The sequence below is a fragment of the Nycticebus coucang genome, chromosome X (assembly GCF_027406575.1).
Source record: "Nycticebus coucang isolate mNycCou1 chromosome X, mNycCou1.pri, whole genome shotgun sequence".
NCBI classification, from domain to species: Eukaryota; Metazoa; Chordata; class Mammalia; order Primates; family Lorisidae; genus Nycticebus; species Nycticebus coucang.
This window is the reverse complement of record NC_069804.1, coordinates 5,780,497-5,797,226: the sequence shown is the minus strand read 5'-3', so window position 1 is coordinate 5,797,226 and position 16,730 is coordinate 5,780,497. Positions and strand designations below refer to the sequence as shown.

At 44.8% G+C, this 16,730-nt stretch overlaps 1 protein-coding gene across 5 annotated transcripts in view; it reads right to left on the bottom strand.

The window, feature by feature from the left end:
• Positions 1-16,730, bottom strand: part of STS (steroid sulfatase) — a 173,651-nt gene that overhangs the window by 75,141 nt on the left and 81,780 nt on the right. For all 5 annotated transcript variants that reach the window (XM_053579484.1, XM_053579485.1, XM_053579487.1 and 2 more), the window contains 4 exons: positions 15,458-15,601; positions 11,319-11,440; positions 11,086-11,208; positions 7,354-7,777 (listed from right to left, as the gene is read on the bottom strand). In XM_053579484.1, coding sequence (XP_053435459.1) covers positions 7,354-7,777; positions 11,086-11,208; positions 11,319-11,440; positions 15,458-15,597 — 809 coding nt within the window. In that variant the 5' untranslated portion in view covers positions 15,598-15,601. The remainder of the gene's footprint in view (positions 1-7,353; positions 7,778-11,085; positions 11,209-11,318; positions 11,441-15,457; positions 15,602-16,730) is intronic.

Sequence of the window (16,730 nt, the reverse complement as noted above, 5' to 3'; positions counted from 1 at the left end):
TAATTAAAGTGTATTCAGGATGACCCGTCTCTTGAATTGCTGTACAGCGTGTAACATATGCTGTGCTAATTACCCAGCTCTCTGACAACAGAAGCAGCTCTCCAAGATAAATCCATCCCTGAAAAAGGGAATTAGGTTGAAAGAGTGTAGAGTACATGGTTGTGTATTGTCAATCGTCAGTCTCTTCAACTTAAAAATACGCACATGTAACCCAAGGCTCCGCACCAGACTTGGCTAAGCAGACCTCCTTCACGAGAATCACAAACGGATGAGGCCTCTCTGCTCACGCTCTGTCCTTCACAGCCGGCTCTTTCAAGCCAGCGTCTCAGGAGCAAACCCTTGAGTATAAATCACATCAGCAACACGGCACAGGGAAAGATCGTAAATTTTAGAAATAAGCATTTAAATCATTTTCGTCACTGAAACTTTGATGTATGAACTGAGGGGGAGCTACATACACAAAAATTGTTTTTTATGTTAAACCGTCTAAATAAGGCACAGGCTGCCAGCAGGAAACTGGATTCAGAAGCAATCTGAGTAAATTCCACTAACATTACCACTGCTTTGATGAGGCGTTCGTGTTTTGGCATCTAACTCTGCCTCCATTTCTCACAAAGGTGGAAAGTCCTTCCTGAATTGTTTAGAGTCTTCTGACTAATGAGATCTCACATGTAAATGGTCTTTAGATCCTTGAGAGGGCATTTTATGAACATGGTGGTATCACCCGTTGTTATGACTCTGCAGTGGCACATCAAGACAATTCTCTTAATTCAGCTCATCGGGTAACTAATATAACACAGGAAGACAATTTTACCCAGAAGCTTTAAATCCTTGTATCTTCAGATAATATATATAAGAAGCATCCCATAGGCAAAATGCTATTAATGGTATTTTCACTAATATTAACCATGCACTTCTCCAACATGGACAATACCTATTTACACTAGAATCATCTATATCAAACAAAGAAAAGAAGCATTTTTTTCATAACTCGATAACCATCACCTCCAACTATTGCTAGAATATCCTGAATTTCTAGTTCTGGGAGAAAACTGCAGAAACCTCAGTATAATCAAGATAAACTTCTTCAATATTCTTCAGATAATCAAATTTGGTTCTATCCCCTCGCAAAATAATGTGGTGAGGAATCCATTATCCCTTGTAATTATATGAATATTCATATAGTCAATAGATTAAATCATTTCAAAATACAACATGTTAAAAAAGTGACTCACCCAGGAAGCTGAGTGTCATTTCTGAACCCTGCCGTGGTACAGTGGACATTGCACTAACTTCAACCCTGTCTGAGATTGCTAATAGATGAGTGTTCTAAGGACGTTCCCCTGTCCCAGCAAATCTGCCCAAAAGCACTTAGTCTGTAGCATTTTGCCTTAAATGGACTGGTCTGACATTCCCCACAGAGTACTGCTCCCACTAGGCAAGAGCTTGGTCAGTCATGCAGACTGAGTCACGACATTTAGTGTCACAACCAGGTCCCTTTTTTTTTTTTTTTCCCCAGAGTCTTTCTCTGTCGCCCTGGGTAGAGTGCTGTGGCTTCACAGCTCACAGCAACCTCAAACTCTTATGCTCAAGTGATTCTCTTGCCCCAGTCTCCCAAGTAGCTGGGACTACAGGCACCCACCACGATGCCCAGCTATTTTCTATTTTTAATAGAGACAGAGTCTTCCTGCTGCTCAGGCTCATCTTGAACTCCCTATCCCAAAGGACTGGCTCACCTCGGCCTCCCACAGTATTAGGATTACAGGTGTGAGCCACTGAGCCCCACAATAGCCAGATCCTTTTTTAAGGAAGTAGAATGGGATCAAAAGTGATCAGTCTGGTAAGAATAACAGATCATTTCAGGAATCTTTTGTTTCAGTCACATCTCTGTGTACATCTTACCCAACGATGATATAACATTATATTATGAAGCCCAGAACTAAAACTTTTACGTCACATTACCTGTTGGAATCACCTTCTAAAAAATCTAGGTGACAAATAATTGTGGTGATTGTCCACAGGAGCCAGAACTTACAATCCAGTGCTTCTTGGCATGGCTCATGGACCACCCAGTCTAGAACCCATGGGGTTCACTGTGGTTTGGTATGTCTCCATGAGAACTGCAGAAGTGACCTTGGCCATGTGTCTCCATGAGAACTGAGGAAGTGACCTTGGCCACGTCACGTGTTATTGTACTGCAGGACTTCATTATGCAAAGTCTGTGGAATCGCTCTTCCGCCCCCACAGTCAAGGACTTTCCCCTCTTCCCTTTGCGGTTTACCTGTAGGAAGTCATAATGGTCCTGTTTGATGTCCCACTATGTACTAGGCTAGCAAAGGCCATATGCAAGGGATCGTTCTGAAGCAGGTGCCACACCCTGGAGGAGGGTGGCCAGTCTCTCCTCAGCCTGTATGGGCCGACCTTAGGCTCAGATAAGTGGGCAGTATCTCTGTGCAAATAATACCTGAAATAAAGGTTGAGGGTGTGACTGACGCTGGACATCTTCCTCCTTCTCCTAGGAATTGCACCATGCCCTTCACCATGCCTTTTTGCTGCCAGCAGGATCTGATGAGTCCTTGGTACCCACTTGGTACCTTGGAAAAATGGTCTTTCAGCACAGGCAGGGCATTATGGGGCCAGGCCTTCCCAAAAGTTAGCCAGGCTTCCCCAGAGTTAGCCAGGCTTATCCAAAAGTTAGCCAGGCTCCCCAACGTTAGCCAGGCTTCCCCAAAGTTAGCCAGGCCTCCCCAAAAGTTAGCCAGGCTTCCCCAAAGTTAGCCACGCTTACCTAAAGTTAGGGGAAGCCAGGCTTAACACATAGTTAGCCAGGACAGCCATGGGACTGCAGGAAGCATGCCCCAGAACCAGCCATATCCCTTTCCCTGTAGGCCTTGTAAACTCAGACCTGTGAAAATTATGACAAACAGCCAGGACCCGTGTGGATTTCAATAGTCTGACAAGTAGTGAGTTACTTATGGGACTTGTAGTGGTTATTATCTATCCCGGGCAGGACATTCTCTATGTTTACATTAATAGTTTGTACTGCCCTAAACATACACTTCCTACAGCTTCTGTGGGAAATGAATTTCAATGCTTTTTCTTTTTGTAAACTAAATATATTCCTCTATGCAGACAATCAAACTATTTACATTGTTTTCTTTAATGCACTCTATTTTTCTGTGATGAAAATACTGGAATCTTGATGGACAATACGCTTCACATCAAACCGGCACATGCAGCCCTGCATTGTCTAATGATAGGGATTTGTTCTGAGAAGGGTCTCAGTAGGAGATTGTGGTGCTGTGCAAACATCCTGGAGTGTATTTACACAGCCCCCCTAGACGCCTCATGCACTACACAACCAGGACATGGGCTACAGCCCATAGCTCCTAGGCTCAGTATTTGTAGGCAACTGTAACACAAAGAAGGGTATTAGTGTTTAATCTAAGCTTGTCCAAACATAGAAAAGAAACAGTAAAAATATGGTATAAAAGATGAAGAATGGTGTGTCTGTGTATGGCAGCTCCATTAGAGTCTTACTGGACAACCATCGTATACATGGTCTGGTTGTGAACCGAAATGTTGTTACATGTTGCACAATCATAATTTTATAACATATGAGACCCTTTTAGTTCACACTTATCTATAAAATCGTGCAAATTCCTTCTAACTCCACACATAATCTCCACTCCCATAGCCATTCTTTAATCTCCACTCCCATAGCCATTCTTTTTTTTTAAATTCCAAGGCCCGTGCTGACTTCTCTCATCATTTGCCTGCCTTTTGTACTTAGAAATGTCTGTTAAATATTAATTTACCTACAGCCTGGACTAAGGAGGTGTTTGCTCACACTTCTTTTCTTCTTTTGTTACTGACTCTGCCCTTTCTCTCTGGCTGTTCATTATCTTTCCACAGGGCTTTTTAAATGTCAGCAGTTTCCAAATGCCGTTCTCTGTCCCAGATGAACCCAAGCACTACAACTTTTATTCCTATGACACATTTAGCTTCTAATGAAATCTAATCTGAAATATTCCTCAGCTGTAAAACAATTTTGAAAAACCACTGCTTGTGGTAGACGGTGCTGTGTGTTCACCAAGATGTGTTCTATTTTCTTCTTGCTGGGCACAAAAGGACGTTACATCTTAGCCCATGTTCAGTGGAAGGTACGGAGTTGTGCTACACAGCAAGTGTGGTGGCTCACGCCTGTAGTCGCAGCACTCTGGGAGGCCCAGCAGGTGGATCACTGAAGCTCAGTTCGAGACCATCCTGAGCAAGAGTAAGACCCCAACGCTAACTAAAAATAGAAAAATCTAGCCCAGCATCATGGTGAGCAAATGTAGTCCCAGCTACTTAGGAAGGTGACACAAGATGATCACTTGAGCCCAAGAGTTTGAGGTTGTTGTGAGCTGTGATGATGCTATGACACTGTACCCAGGGTGATGGAATAAGACTATGTCACATACACACACACACACACACACACACAAAAAAAAAAAAAAAAAAACAAAGATGACAGAGCCATGAGATCTTACCACTCTTGATCCCTGGGTCTCCGCATGGAACAAAGCTTCCCTGGAGCATCACCCAGTCAGCCATAAATTTTTCATGGGAAAGACCTATATTCAAGTGCTAACCCAATGAGATTTTTGGCAACTTTGCCTGACAGACACAGAAATTGGTTCCAGAAATGGGATACTAACCAAAATAAAAACTTATGATTAAAGATGATGAGCATTTTTTCATATGTCTAAAGGCCGTGCGCCTGACTTCTTCAGAGAAGTTTCTCTTCAAGTCCCTTGCAGCCCTATTCATAATTGCTAAGTCATGGAAAAAGCCCAAGTTCCCATCGATCCATGAATGGATTAATAAATTGTGGTATATGTACACCATGGAATATTATGCAGCCTTAGAAAAAGATGGAGACTTTACCTCTTTCATGTTTACATGGATGGAGCTGGAACATAATCTTCTTAGTAAAGTGTCTCAAGAATGGAAGAAAAAGTACCCAATGTACTCACGCTTATTATGAAACTAATGTAGGACCTTCACATGAAAGCTATAACCCAGTTACAACCTAAGAATAGGGAGAAGGGGGAAAGGGAGGGGAGGGAGGGGGGAGGTAGGTGGAGGGAGGGGGATTAATGGGATTACACCTGCGGTGCATCTTACAAGAGTATATGTGAATCCTAGTAAATGTGGAATGTAAAGGTCTTAGCAAAATAACTAAGAAAATGCCACAAAAGCTATGTTAACTAGTGTGATGAAAATGTGTCAAACGGTCTATGAACCAAGTGTATGGTGCCCCATGATCATACTAATGTACACGGCTATGATTTAATAAAAAACAAAAAGAAAAAAAAACAAAATAAAAACTTAAATTGTGTGGTGCTATCTGAGCAGATGGACAGCTAGAACACATGGTATCCCTTGGAACCAACTCCCAAGAGGCCAAAACTGAACACAGTTATAAATGAGCAGTGACTTGTTTCTGTATCTCCTAGTTAAATTGCAATTTAGACTTTAAGAAAAAATATGTGGAAACATGAAGGTGATGTGAACTGCAGGCATTAATCGTTCTATTTTTGTCTTATGTTTAGAGACAGGATGTGGGATTATCAAGGGCAACTTTTGTGTAAGTCACTTAGCCGCCTATTCAGACACCCAAGTCAGGAGTACGTTTCTCTTGGAGCTGTCTACCACACCTTTGTGATAATACTAGACACATGCACTAAATGCGCCTTCTGATTTATCTATTGAATTACCAGTGATGCTGTGGGTGCTGGCACATTTGCATCCCAGGTGGATGGGGACCATCATATTGTTTCATAATTGAAAGCAGGAAAGAGTCAAAGGAACCGTCACCCACCGCAGACCGTCCCTGTGCACGATATTGACAGCAGAACCCATCTTGTACCTAAGTAAATCACTGCATGATTCTCAGAGTAAGTTGCCTTTTACCTTTTTCAGCAGCCCTAAAGTAAGTAGCTTCTCTAAATCTGTGTATTTTCTGCTTTGGCTGGCATTACGTCTCAAAAAAAAAAAAAAAAAGAGGTTGTTTTTAAATGAAATCCCTGATAAATTTCCTTTCATTGCATCAACTTCCCTTTTGTTGTCGGGATTGATTTTATAATGTTGCATGATGTAGTTAATTGTTCTGTGTATTATCTCCAACTCCTTGATAGTCTTTCAATCCCCCGAGAAAGCTCTCTTTTAAATCCTTCATATGGTTTAAGTTGCCATAAAGACCCAAGGTCTGACCTTCAGAGGAAATTTTTCTTTAAAGTACTATCCTCCACCTGCGGTGTATCTTACAAGAGTACATGTGAAACTTAGTAAATGTAGAATGTAAATGTCTTAACACAATAACTAAGAAAATGCCAGGAAGGCTATGTTAACCAGTGTGATGAAAATGTGTCAAACGGTCTATAAAACCAGTGCATGGTGAAAAAAAATAAAAGAAAATAAAGTACTATCCTCTAAAGTTACAAATGGAACAAAATAGCTCTACTGGCTTACTTATACTTGTTTTGAATAGCAAGGGTTCCTGGCTATAGAGATATAGCCTCTATATAGGTAGTCCCCAGGTAACAAACATACAACTTCTGTACAAGTTCCACTTAAGACTAGAGGCTATTAACAGGTGATAGGTAAACGTACCTGTTCTAACTTACAAATGCAGCTTACAAACCAACCCATGGAAGCTATGCTGTTGCTGGCCCAGGGACAGCCTGTATTATGCCATTTCACTGTCACGGCGCACATTATAACACAGACACACATAGTTAAGTATCTGTATCACTCAGGGGGTCTGTTCCTCTTTTCACGGGCATTCCATTTGCTGACTGCAACCCCAAAAACTATGAACCCAAAAGACCCCAAAGAGATCCTTCGCTTCACCTGGTTTTCTCACGGAGTTTTGGTTTGGTTCTTTTGTTTTTTGAGGTATTATTTGCTCAGAGGTTGTCCCAAAATATTTCTCATCTTTCAATGCCATTTATATCAGAAGGACAACTTGTAGCCTAGACGTCTACCGTTCTCTTTCTTCCCTTGCCCGCCCTATGTGAAGATTATAAAGACCACGCAGTCTGTGAAGCCTCCTCCATCACCAGCCTCCCCAGCCCAGCAATTCTGAGGACGGCTCACTACCTGGTGACTCTTTTCCCAGGCCCTCAGGTTGGATGGGACAGGTGCCCTGTGCCTCCCCATACTCTTCCTAGGGCACCTGCCTACCTTAATCTGTTCAGGACATAAGGGACAATGTGGTGGCCATCCCCCAGCCGCACCCTCCACCTGCACTGGACAGATTGGCACACGTTCCCTCCTCGGGGCCTTGTGAGAGACGACGAGACACACCTGTGAATGAAGCCGGCCGCCTCCGCCGTCAGCCTCTGCGTGAGGTTGTCGTACAGCATGGGCTGCTGGATGATGTCGTAGTCCCGCATCAGGAAGCAGTTCAGGGGCCGGAAGTAATGCAGGAAGCAGAGGAAGAGGCTGAGGATGGTGGCTGCCAGGAAGAGGAGGCAGAAGAAGATGCTGTGGGGCACGTGCAGCAGCCCCAGGAAGTTGAGCACGGCCAAGGTGAGGATGGTGACCCCGATGATCTGCAGCGGGATGAACACGGTCATGCGGAACACCATGGTGAACACGGAGCCTTGCCCGGGTTTGCAGTCGCGCAGGTTGGTCCCCGACAGGCCGTAGAAGTAATCAAAGCCGTGACGGATCGGGTGGTGACAAAAGTCCGTCTTGTTGTGACAGTTCAACCCCAGGTGCCACTTCCCTGAGGAGACAAACAGGTGGATGATGCCCATAAACACCTCAATTCCAACAGCCTCTGGTGCCCCCATGCAGAGAAGCAGCCTCCTCTGCCCATCCCGCAGGCCTGCAGTTTCTCACTTCCTGACAGCGCGCGCTAACGCAGCCCATTTCTCACCTCCTGACCATGCGTTAACACAGGGGCCGGCTTCTCACTTCCCGAATGCCACGTGATAACACAGAGGCCGGTTTCTCACTTCCTGACTGCCATGCACTAATGCAGCAGCCTGTTCTCACTTACACGGCCCGTTTCTCACTTCCTGACCAAAAGCTAATGCAGCCGCCACTCACAGGACTAGAACAAACAACTGACTTAGTGACCTCAAGACAGAAAAACAACAAAAACAAAACTAGTCATTGCAAAAGAGGAAAACAACAAAAACAAAACCACTGAACATCTTCAGTAGGCAGGAAACAAAACTACATAGAAAAATACAACCTTCCTTCTTTTCTGAACAGGTGTTTTTCTAAGACACATCCTTAAAGTTTTAGCACCAAATCAATTTTTTGTGGCTTGAATGTTAAGAGTTGAAATAAATCCTTACTCAAAAACCCAAATCGTCCCCCTGAGGTATGAAGAAAATCATACTTAGTAACTCAGCAATTATTTTAAACACCTCTGAAAATGTCTTATAAAATGTTAATTATGTCATGAAATTAGGGAGTGCCTCACAAAAGAAAAAAAAAAAGACAATGGTTTTATAAAAATACATCAGAGGAAAGAGAAGGGCCATTTTTCTCCTAGGAGATTTTTTAGACCCACACCTGTCATGCCCACAGGGAGAAATCATCACTCCCACCAATGGGTAAAATCAATGGGAATGTCAACCGAGGCAAATTCTGACACAATTTTAGTATTAAAAACTAAAGTGAAAATCCTTGTCAGTAGCACAGTGTATATGTAGCTTTGTGTGCTCTTTCCGCATTTGTCTGTGTGTCTATTATCTATCATTGTCTTTCTTATCCATCCATCCATCCTCTGTCCACCGGTCCATCTACCTTATCTGTCATCCATCTACCCATCACATCCCTATGTATGTGTCTGTCTATCTCATCCATCTATTTATCATCATCACCATCATCTGCCTCATCTGTCATCTATGCCTGCCATCCATCCATCCATCTCTTCTATTATCATATGATTCATCTATCATCTAGCTCATCCATCCATCCATTAACCCACCTACCTATCTATCCACCTATTATCATCGGTGTTTCCTGTCATCTATCTCATCCATCCATACACACATCCATCTAACCATCTATCTCTTCTACCTGTCATCTGTCTACCGTCATCATCTGCTTCATATACCATCTAGCTCATCCACTCATCCATCCATCCATCCATTAACCCACCTACCTATCTATCCATCTATTATCATCCGTGTTTCCTATCATCCATCTCATCCATCCATACACATGTCCATCTAACCATCTATCTCTTCTACCTGTCATCTGTCTACCATCATCATTTGCTTCATATACCATCTATCTCATCCACTCATCCACCCATCCATTAACCCACCTACCTATCTAACCATCTATTATCATCTGTGTTTCCTATCATCCATCTCATCCATCCATACACACGTCTATCTAACCATCTATCTCTTCTACCTGTCATCTGTCTACCATCATCATCTGCTTCATATACCATCTATCTCATCCACTCATCCATCCATCCATTAACCTACCTACCTATCTATCCATGTATTAACATCCGTGTTTCCTATGATCTATCTCATCCATCCATACACACATCCATCTAACCATCTATCTCTTCTACCTGTCATCTGCCTACAGTCATCATCTGCTTCATATACCATCTATCTCATCCACTCATCCATCCATCAATCCATCCATTAACCTACCTACCTATTTAACCACCTATTATCATCCTTGTTTCCTATCATCTATTTCATCCATCCATATGCACGTCCATCTAACCATCTATCTCTTCTACCTGTCATCTGTCTACCATCATCATCTGCTTCATATACCATCTATCTCATCCACTCATCCATCCATTAACCCACCTACCTATCTATCCATCTACTATCATCCTTGTTTCCTATCATCTATCTCATCCATCCATATGCACGTCCATCTAACCATCTATCTCTTCTACCTGTCATCTGTCTACCGTCATCATCTGCTTCATATACCATCTAGCTCATCCACTCATCCATCCATCCATCCATTAACCCATCTACCTATCTATCCATCTACTATCATCCATGTTCCCTATCATCTATCTCATCCATCCATACATACATCCTTCTAACCATCTATCTCTTCTACCTGTCATCTGTGTACCATCATCATCTGCTTCATATACCATCTATCTCATCCACTCATCCATCCATCCATCCATTAACCCATCTACCTATCTATCCATCTACTATCATCCATGTTCCCTATCATCTATCTCATCCATCCATACATACATCCTTCTAACCATCTATCTCTTCTACCTGTCATCTGTGTACCATCATCATCTGCTTCATATACCATCTAGCTCATCCACTCATCCATCCATCCATCCATTAACCCATCTACCTATCTATCCATCTACTATCATCCATGTTCCCTATCATCTATCTCATCCATCCATACATACATCCTTCTAACTATCTATCTCTTCTACCTGTCATCTGTGTACCATCATCATCTGCTTCTTATACCATCTAGCTCATCCACTCATCCATCCATTAACCTACCTATCTATCCATCTACTATCATCCGTGTTTCCTATCATCCATCTCATCCATCCACACACACGTCCATCTAACCATCTATCTCTTCTACCTGTCATCTGTCTACCGTCATCATCTGCTTCATATACCATCTGTCTCATCCACTCATCCATCCATCCATCCATCCATTAACCCATGTATCTATTATCATCTGTCATCTATCCCTTCCAACTATCTACCTATCTGTCCAACCATCTATCTCTTCAATCTATCATTTATCTATCATCTGCTCTATCATCTATTTCATCCATCCATCTATGGATCCATCCATCAACCATTTCATCTATCATCGTCTGTCTACACACACACACACATAGTCACAGATATGGACACTTATTTATATATTTGGCTACACAGGTGTAGCACTGTGTTTTAATCTAGTATTGGAATTATTTCCTTCCCATTTGAAGTTGTGCAAAGTATATCAGTGCTGACACCCCTAAGAAGGCTGAGGTGACACCCTCTCCCACTCCCTCGCTAACTGCCCATGTCCCTCATCTGCTGCAGGTGCCCGCACCTATAAGGGCGGTTGTGTAGCCTTGGTTCTTCAGAAGCTTGGTGAATGTCATCTCACTGGTGGGAAGTCCTCCAGAAGAGGCTGTGAAGAGGAAAACTCCAGATCGGTCCCGAGATGCCACTCCTGAAGTAGAAAAAAAAAAAAAATCAACCCTTAGAAACCAGGAGAACATTGGGGCTTTGGAGGCCCCCCTGAGGGGGACAACAGCCCTGGCAACACAGCCAGGAGGTTACCTGATCGCACGGAGTACCGGCCCGTCAGGAAGGAGGCCCTGCTTGGAGTGCACAGGGGCGAGGCTGCCAGGTGCTGGGTGAGTTTCATTCCCTCCCTGGCCAGCCGATCAATGCTGGGAGTCCTAGAACAAGAGAACCAGGGCATTTGTGATGATCTTCAAAATGAACTGTTGTGTAGTTTATTATAGTGGGAAATCACTCAATGATCAAGGGCAACTGGGTATCATGTGGAGGAGAAAGGCAGTATGGCAGTCAGAGGAGGCAAGGAAGATGAGGCGCAGAACCAAGACTCGAAGTACAACAAAACCACGGGGGCCCATTCTCGTTCGGAGAGGGCTCTGAGGGCCTGTCTTCTGCAGCTCTGGGTTAGAAAAGAGGAACCATGTTTGGGAATGAACCACTTCTAGAATCAAAAGGTAAGAAATGAATAAAGATCACTTTTCCCCTAAGTTACCTCTGTGCTTTCAAAGGAGAAAGCTCTGGGGTTAGCCTGATTCTTCTTTCCTAAACCACACTTGGACCCAGCCAAAGGGAATCCCACAAGCAGCTCTCATGAGCCTAATCTCTACATGCTCCCAGGGACAAGGGAGTAATCGGGCTCCATGTAGCTCTACCAATGAACATCCACCAATGGGCTAATATGGTCCGGGAGAAAGGGACACAGACCAGAGTAAAGAAGTGATAAGCTGTGACCTCCACACACCCTTTGTTGGCATATTTATTTTATGCTTCACAGATACTTATTTATAACCTCACTTCCAGGAGGATGCACCATGCAAGATAAACCATCCTGCTGTCTTTTTTCTATGAATGGATGGGCTGATCATCTTTGGAAGTCATTCAGGAATGAACATCTCTCAGTTTCTGACCACACCCAGCTGTATCTCCTCTCACCCTGCAGAAACCCAGGCTTCTTCCCCTCTGCCTGTTCACCTTCCATCCCTCAGTTCTGGGTGTAGATGGAATTTTCATGGCTATCCAGACCCGCCTGTCCTGGCCCAGGGGAGGGCACCGATACATGTGAAGGACAGCAGTCCCTCTATTCTCATGGCAGTAGGCTCCTCACTACAAAGCAATGACACAGTTAATTGTGCTCCCCTCCAAGAAGGCTGGCTGTGGGGTGGAAGTCTGCGTCCAGTTCACTGGTCCCGTGGCTTTCCTAGACCCATGTGTGGCCCGTAAAGGAGTGCCACAAAGATGCACAGTGGAAAGTAATTTCATTGCATTTGTAAGGACAAACTAGTTTGCCATGCACTACTTCAGTGTTCCACGTCAATACCCCTACTTTGCTTTTGCCTGAAAAAGGGTGAGATGATTAGAAGATAGAAATTACTTGTGTGTTTGCCCTTAAACCTCAAAATGCCTAGACTGGCCCATGGAATAACTTGACTACTTGGGGGTATGACATTGTAAGACATAAAATGACAAATGTACTTTAGAAACAATAGGACTGACTCCACTGTGGGAAGGAAGACAGATTTTGGGTAGATACTGCCATGATGTTTTCTGTGGGATTTTATAGACCTTTTCTTCTTTTGATAACTGGTAGAGATTTAACCTTATACCATTGATTTTAGTTTTATAATTAAAACATCTTAGTAGAAACAGGTACTTATTATCTCAATAACGTTAGGAATACACACTATTAAAAATAAATAAAATGGGGGAAAAACTCATAGAAATTATGGCCCTGATAACAAAAACTAAGTAAGATCTGTGTTGTGAATGTCAAAACTTTTACAAAAGTCGGCAAAGGTGGGGCAGAAAACACACATGATCAACCAAAATTTTAAGAAAACAACATTGAGTGCAGATTTTATCCCTCTGTTTGCTTCTTTAACATTTTTTTTTTTTGCAGTATTTGGCCAGGGCCGGGTTTGAACCCACCACCTCCAGTGTAAGGGGCCAGCACCCTACTCCTTTGAGCCACAGGCGCCACCTGGTTCTTTAAAATCTTAACTGATGACATAGGTCAGTTTACATATTAAAAAGAAAAAGCAACATTTAATGCAAAGATACATTTGGATATGTCTTGTGGGCAAGTTTTTCCTTTAAAGAATAACTGATTTAGGCTGGGTGTGGTGGCTCACACCTATCATCCTAGCAGTCTGAGAGGCCAAGGTGGGAAGATCACCTGAGCTAAGGAGCTGGAGACCAGCCTGAGCAAGAGTGAGACTTGTCTCTACAAAAAACAGAAAAACAAGTGGGGTGTAGTGCTGGGCACCTGTTGTCCCAGCTACTTGAGAGGCTGAGGCAAGAGGATCACTTGAGCCCAAGAGTTTGAGGTTCCTGTGAACTATGACTTCATGGCACTCTACCCAGGGCGACAGAGTGAGACTGTCTCAAAAAAGAAAAAAAAGGAAGAATTTATTTAATTTCCATTTGATCTTCTATGTAAGGATGAAAGATAGACTTTTCATGGTGGCTTATGACGTGGAAAAAAGATATAGAGTCATCAGAGTGAATGACATAAAAATAAATCTGTGTCTCAGGGCACTTGCCAATAGGTCTATCCCCTGCTTCAGATGTTTAGTGTTTGCAGACTCTACAAGAGAACTGTCCTGAAAGCCAACGCTCTCCCTCCCATCCCCTCCTCTGCGGTAGCTCGCAGGGATCTTCTGTGTGACAAAGCTCTCCACGGAGCTGTCTTCATGTCATCATTGCCTCATTATTGACAAGGGAAAATGACACTTTCATGTCCATATTCTACTCCACAAGGACTCACTTTCTCTTTTCAACTAAATGGCCTTTACAATGTGTCTTACATTGAGTCATTTTTTCTTTTTTTTTTTGAGACCAAGTCTCACTATGTCGCCATTGGTAGAGTGCCGTGGCATCACAGCTCACAGCGACCTCAAACTCTTGGGCTTAAGCGCTTCTTCTGCCTCAGCCTCCGAAGTAGCTGGGACTACAGGTGCCCACCACAATGCCCGGCTATTTTTTGTTGCAGTTGTCACAGTTGTTTAGCTGGCCCAGGCTGGGTTCAAACCCGCCAGCCCTGCTGCATGTGGCCAGTACCCTAACCACTGAGCTATGGGCGCCAAGCCCATTGAGTCAATTTTTGGCAAAGGGCTTAGAAACAAACACACAAGCATTTGATGGTCCTGAGTCTAGTTCTTGTTGTGTTTTATTCCACCATTGTGATAAAAAGTTATGTTATCATAAAGCATGACATCTCTCCCCATGACTGTTTCTTAGTGCCCTGGTCTAAATGTTTGTATCCCCTCAAAATTCACATGTTGAAATTTTCCTCCCTAGGTGACAGAATTAGGAGGTGGGGCCTTTGGTTGGTGATGAGGCCTTGAGGGTGGAGACTCATGATTTATAAAAGGGACCCCAGAGAGCTCCCTGACCCCTTCTACCACATGAGGACACAGCCAGGAGGCGCCGTCTGTGAACCAGGATGTGAGTCCCCACCAGACACAGCATCTGCCACACCGGGATTTTGAACTTCCAGCCTCCAGGACCGTGAGCAGCAAACACCTGCTGTTTGTAAGCCTCCTGGCCGTGGGATTTGGTACATCAGCTTGGATGGACCAACATATCCTGGGTGGCTGAGGAAGAAGGGCCTCATGGGGAAGGAGAGTTAGGTGTGGAGGTGAGGGTGGCTGGCCGACAAGCAGGATGGAACAGGACAAGTTCAGAGTCAAGCACAACAGAGCCAGATGCCAAAAAGTGAAGAGGAGAGTGGCGAACCAAAGGGCTGGACGGGAGAGTGTGTGCAAAGCAGCACGGGACTTGTCCACAGCAAAGAAGTACAGAGCTGTGTGTGGACATGTGCCAGTGGGAGGGCTGGAAACATTCCTCGGTGGTGTGTGACCCACAGATCTGATAGCCATCCCCAGACTAGTGCTTGCCCCGTTTGTGCAGAAGTTCAGTGATACCACCTGAGAGTCTTGTCCGGGGTCCAGTGCCTGCCCCGGGTTTACGCAGGAGCTCAGTGACCCCACCTGAGAGTCTTATCCGGGGACCAGTGCCTGCCCTGGGTTTATACGGGAGCTCAGTGACCCCACCTGAGAGTCTTATCCGGGGACCAGTGCCTGCCCTGGGTTTATACAGGAGCTCAGTGACCCCACCTGAGAGTCTTGTCCGGGGACCAGTGCCTGCCCTGGGTTTATACAGGAGCTCAGTGACCCCACCTGAGAGTCTTATTCCCGTAGCATCCCAGGTCTCCAATGCCAAGGTCATCAGCCATCAGTAGGACGATGTTGGGCCGTGGCGCTTCCTCCTGGCTCTGGGCTCCACACAGGAGTAACAGCAGGATGCAAAGGGTCCTCATCTTCCTGCAAGGGGCAAGGACACAGTGACGTGAGGGACACCAGCTCGTGGCTGGCCACACCTTCCCTTCCCTCAGCCCCTTCTCCCTCCTTGCGCAAGGTTCCCTAGGGGCCATTTTCAAACCCGCCTGCCCCAGACAATAAATGCTCAAAATACAGTTGTCTTAGAGGTTGTAAGGCAAAGAATTTTATCCTCTCTTCCCTGTGGGTTTGTTTGTGAACCGCACACTGCCTTCTCCGAGGCTCACCACGGCCTGTCCTTTCTCTCCTCCACTGGAACAGAAACATAACGCAACTCCCCTCCCTGAATGATCTCAGCACTGAAGGTGGGCTCCTTCATGAGCTAAACAGCCTTTCTTTGAGTGCAAGAAAGACAGGTGTTTCGTCAGTGTCCAATTTTCAATGCTGTATCCTTTGTAAGATTAACTGTGAGTTTCAGTTTAGTAGCTTTTTTTTTTTTTGGCAATTTTGGCCGGGCTGGGCTTGAACCTGCCACCCCCGGTGACCCCAGCCCCAGTATATGGGGCCGGCACCCTACTTCTTGAGCCTTCCAGCATCTGTGCAGTCCCAAGACACTGTCACCTGCTGGCATTTCATTCCCTGCATGAATAGCAGGCTGTGGAATTTAGCACAGAAGGCAACCTGGCAGGCTGTGCACAGAGCCTGCCCTCCCCAGAGTTAGAGGCCCCTCGACAGGGGGGCCTGGGTGGGCGGCCGTTTTCTAGTTCATTTTGTTTTTTGTCTTTCCCTCGTTCCGGATTTTCTGCCCCAGCCCCCGCACCTCCTGGCCCCTAGCCTGCAGCACTTTCCCCAGTACGAATGGGCACCTGTGTTGACAGCAGTCCCTGGCACGCTGCCCACTGGCTTCCCAGGCAGAGACAGGCCGGTCGCGCTCAGCATCACCATTGTTTCACCTTCTTGCCACCAGTGTTACGAGGTGGCTTTGCTTCAGCCACTGGCTTCCAACCCATAGCCAGGTTCTTATTCTCAACAACTTCCAGAGCCAGGTCCCCAGCCCTGTGGCCCTGCACAGGCTCTGAGATTTGGCCTGGGAGCTCATCACCTTGTGTTTCAAAAAAAAATTTTTTTTAATAAAAGCATTCAGTCCCAGGGAATTGGGGATTATTGTTTAATG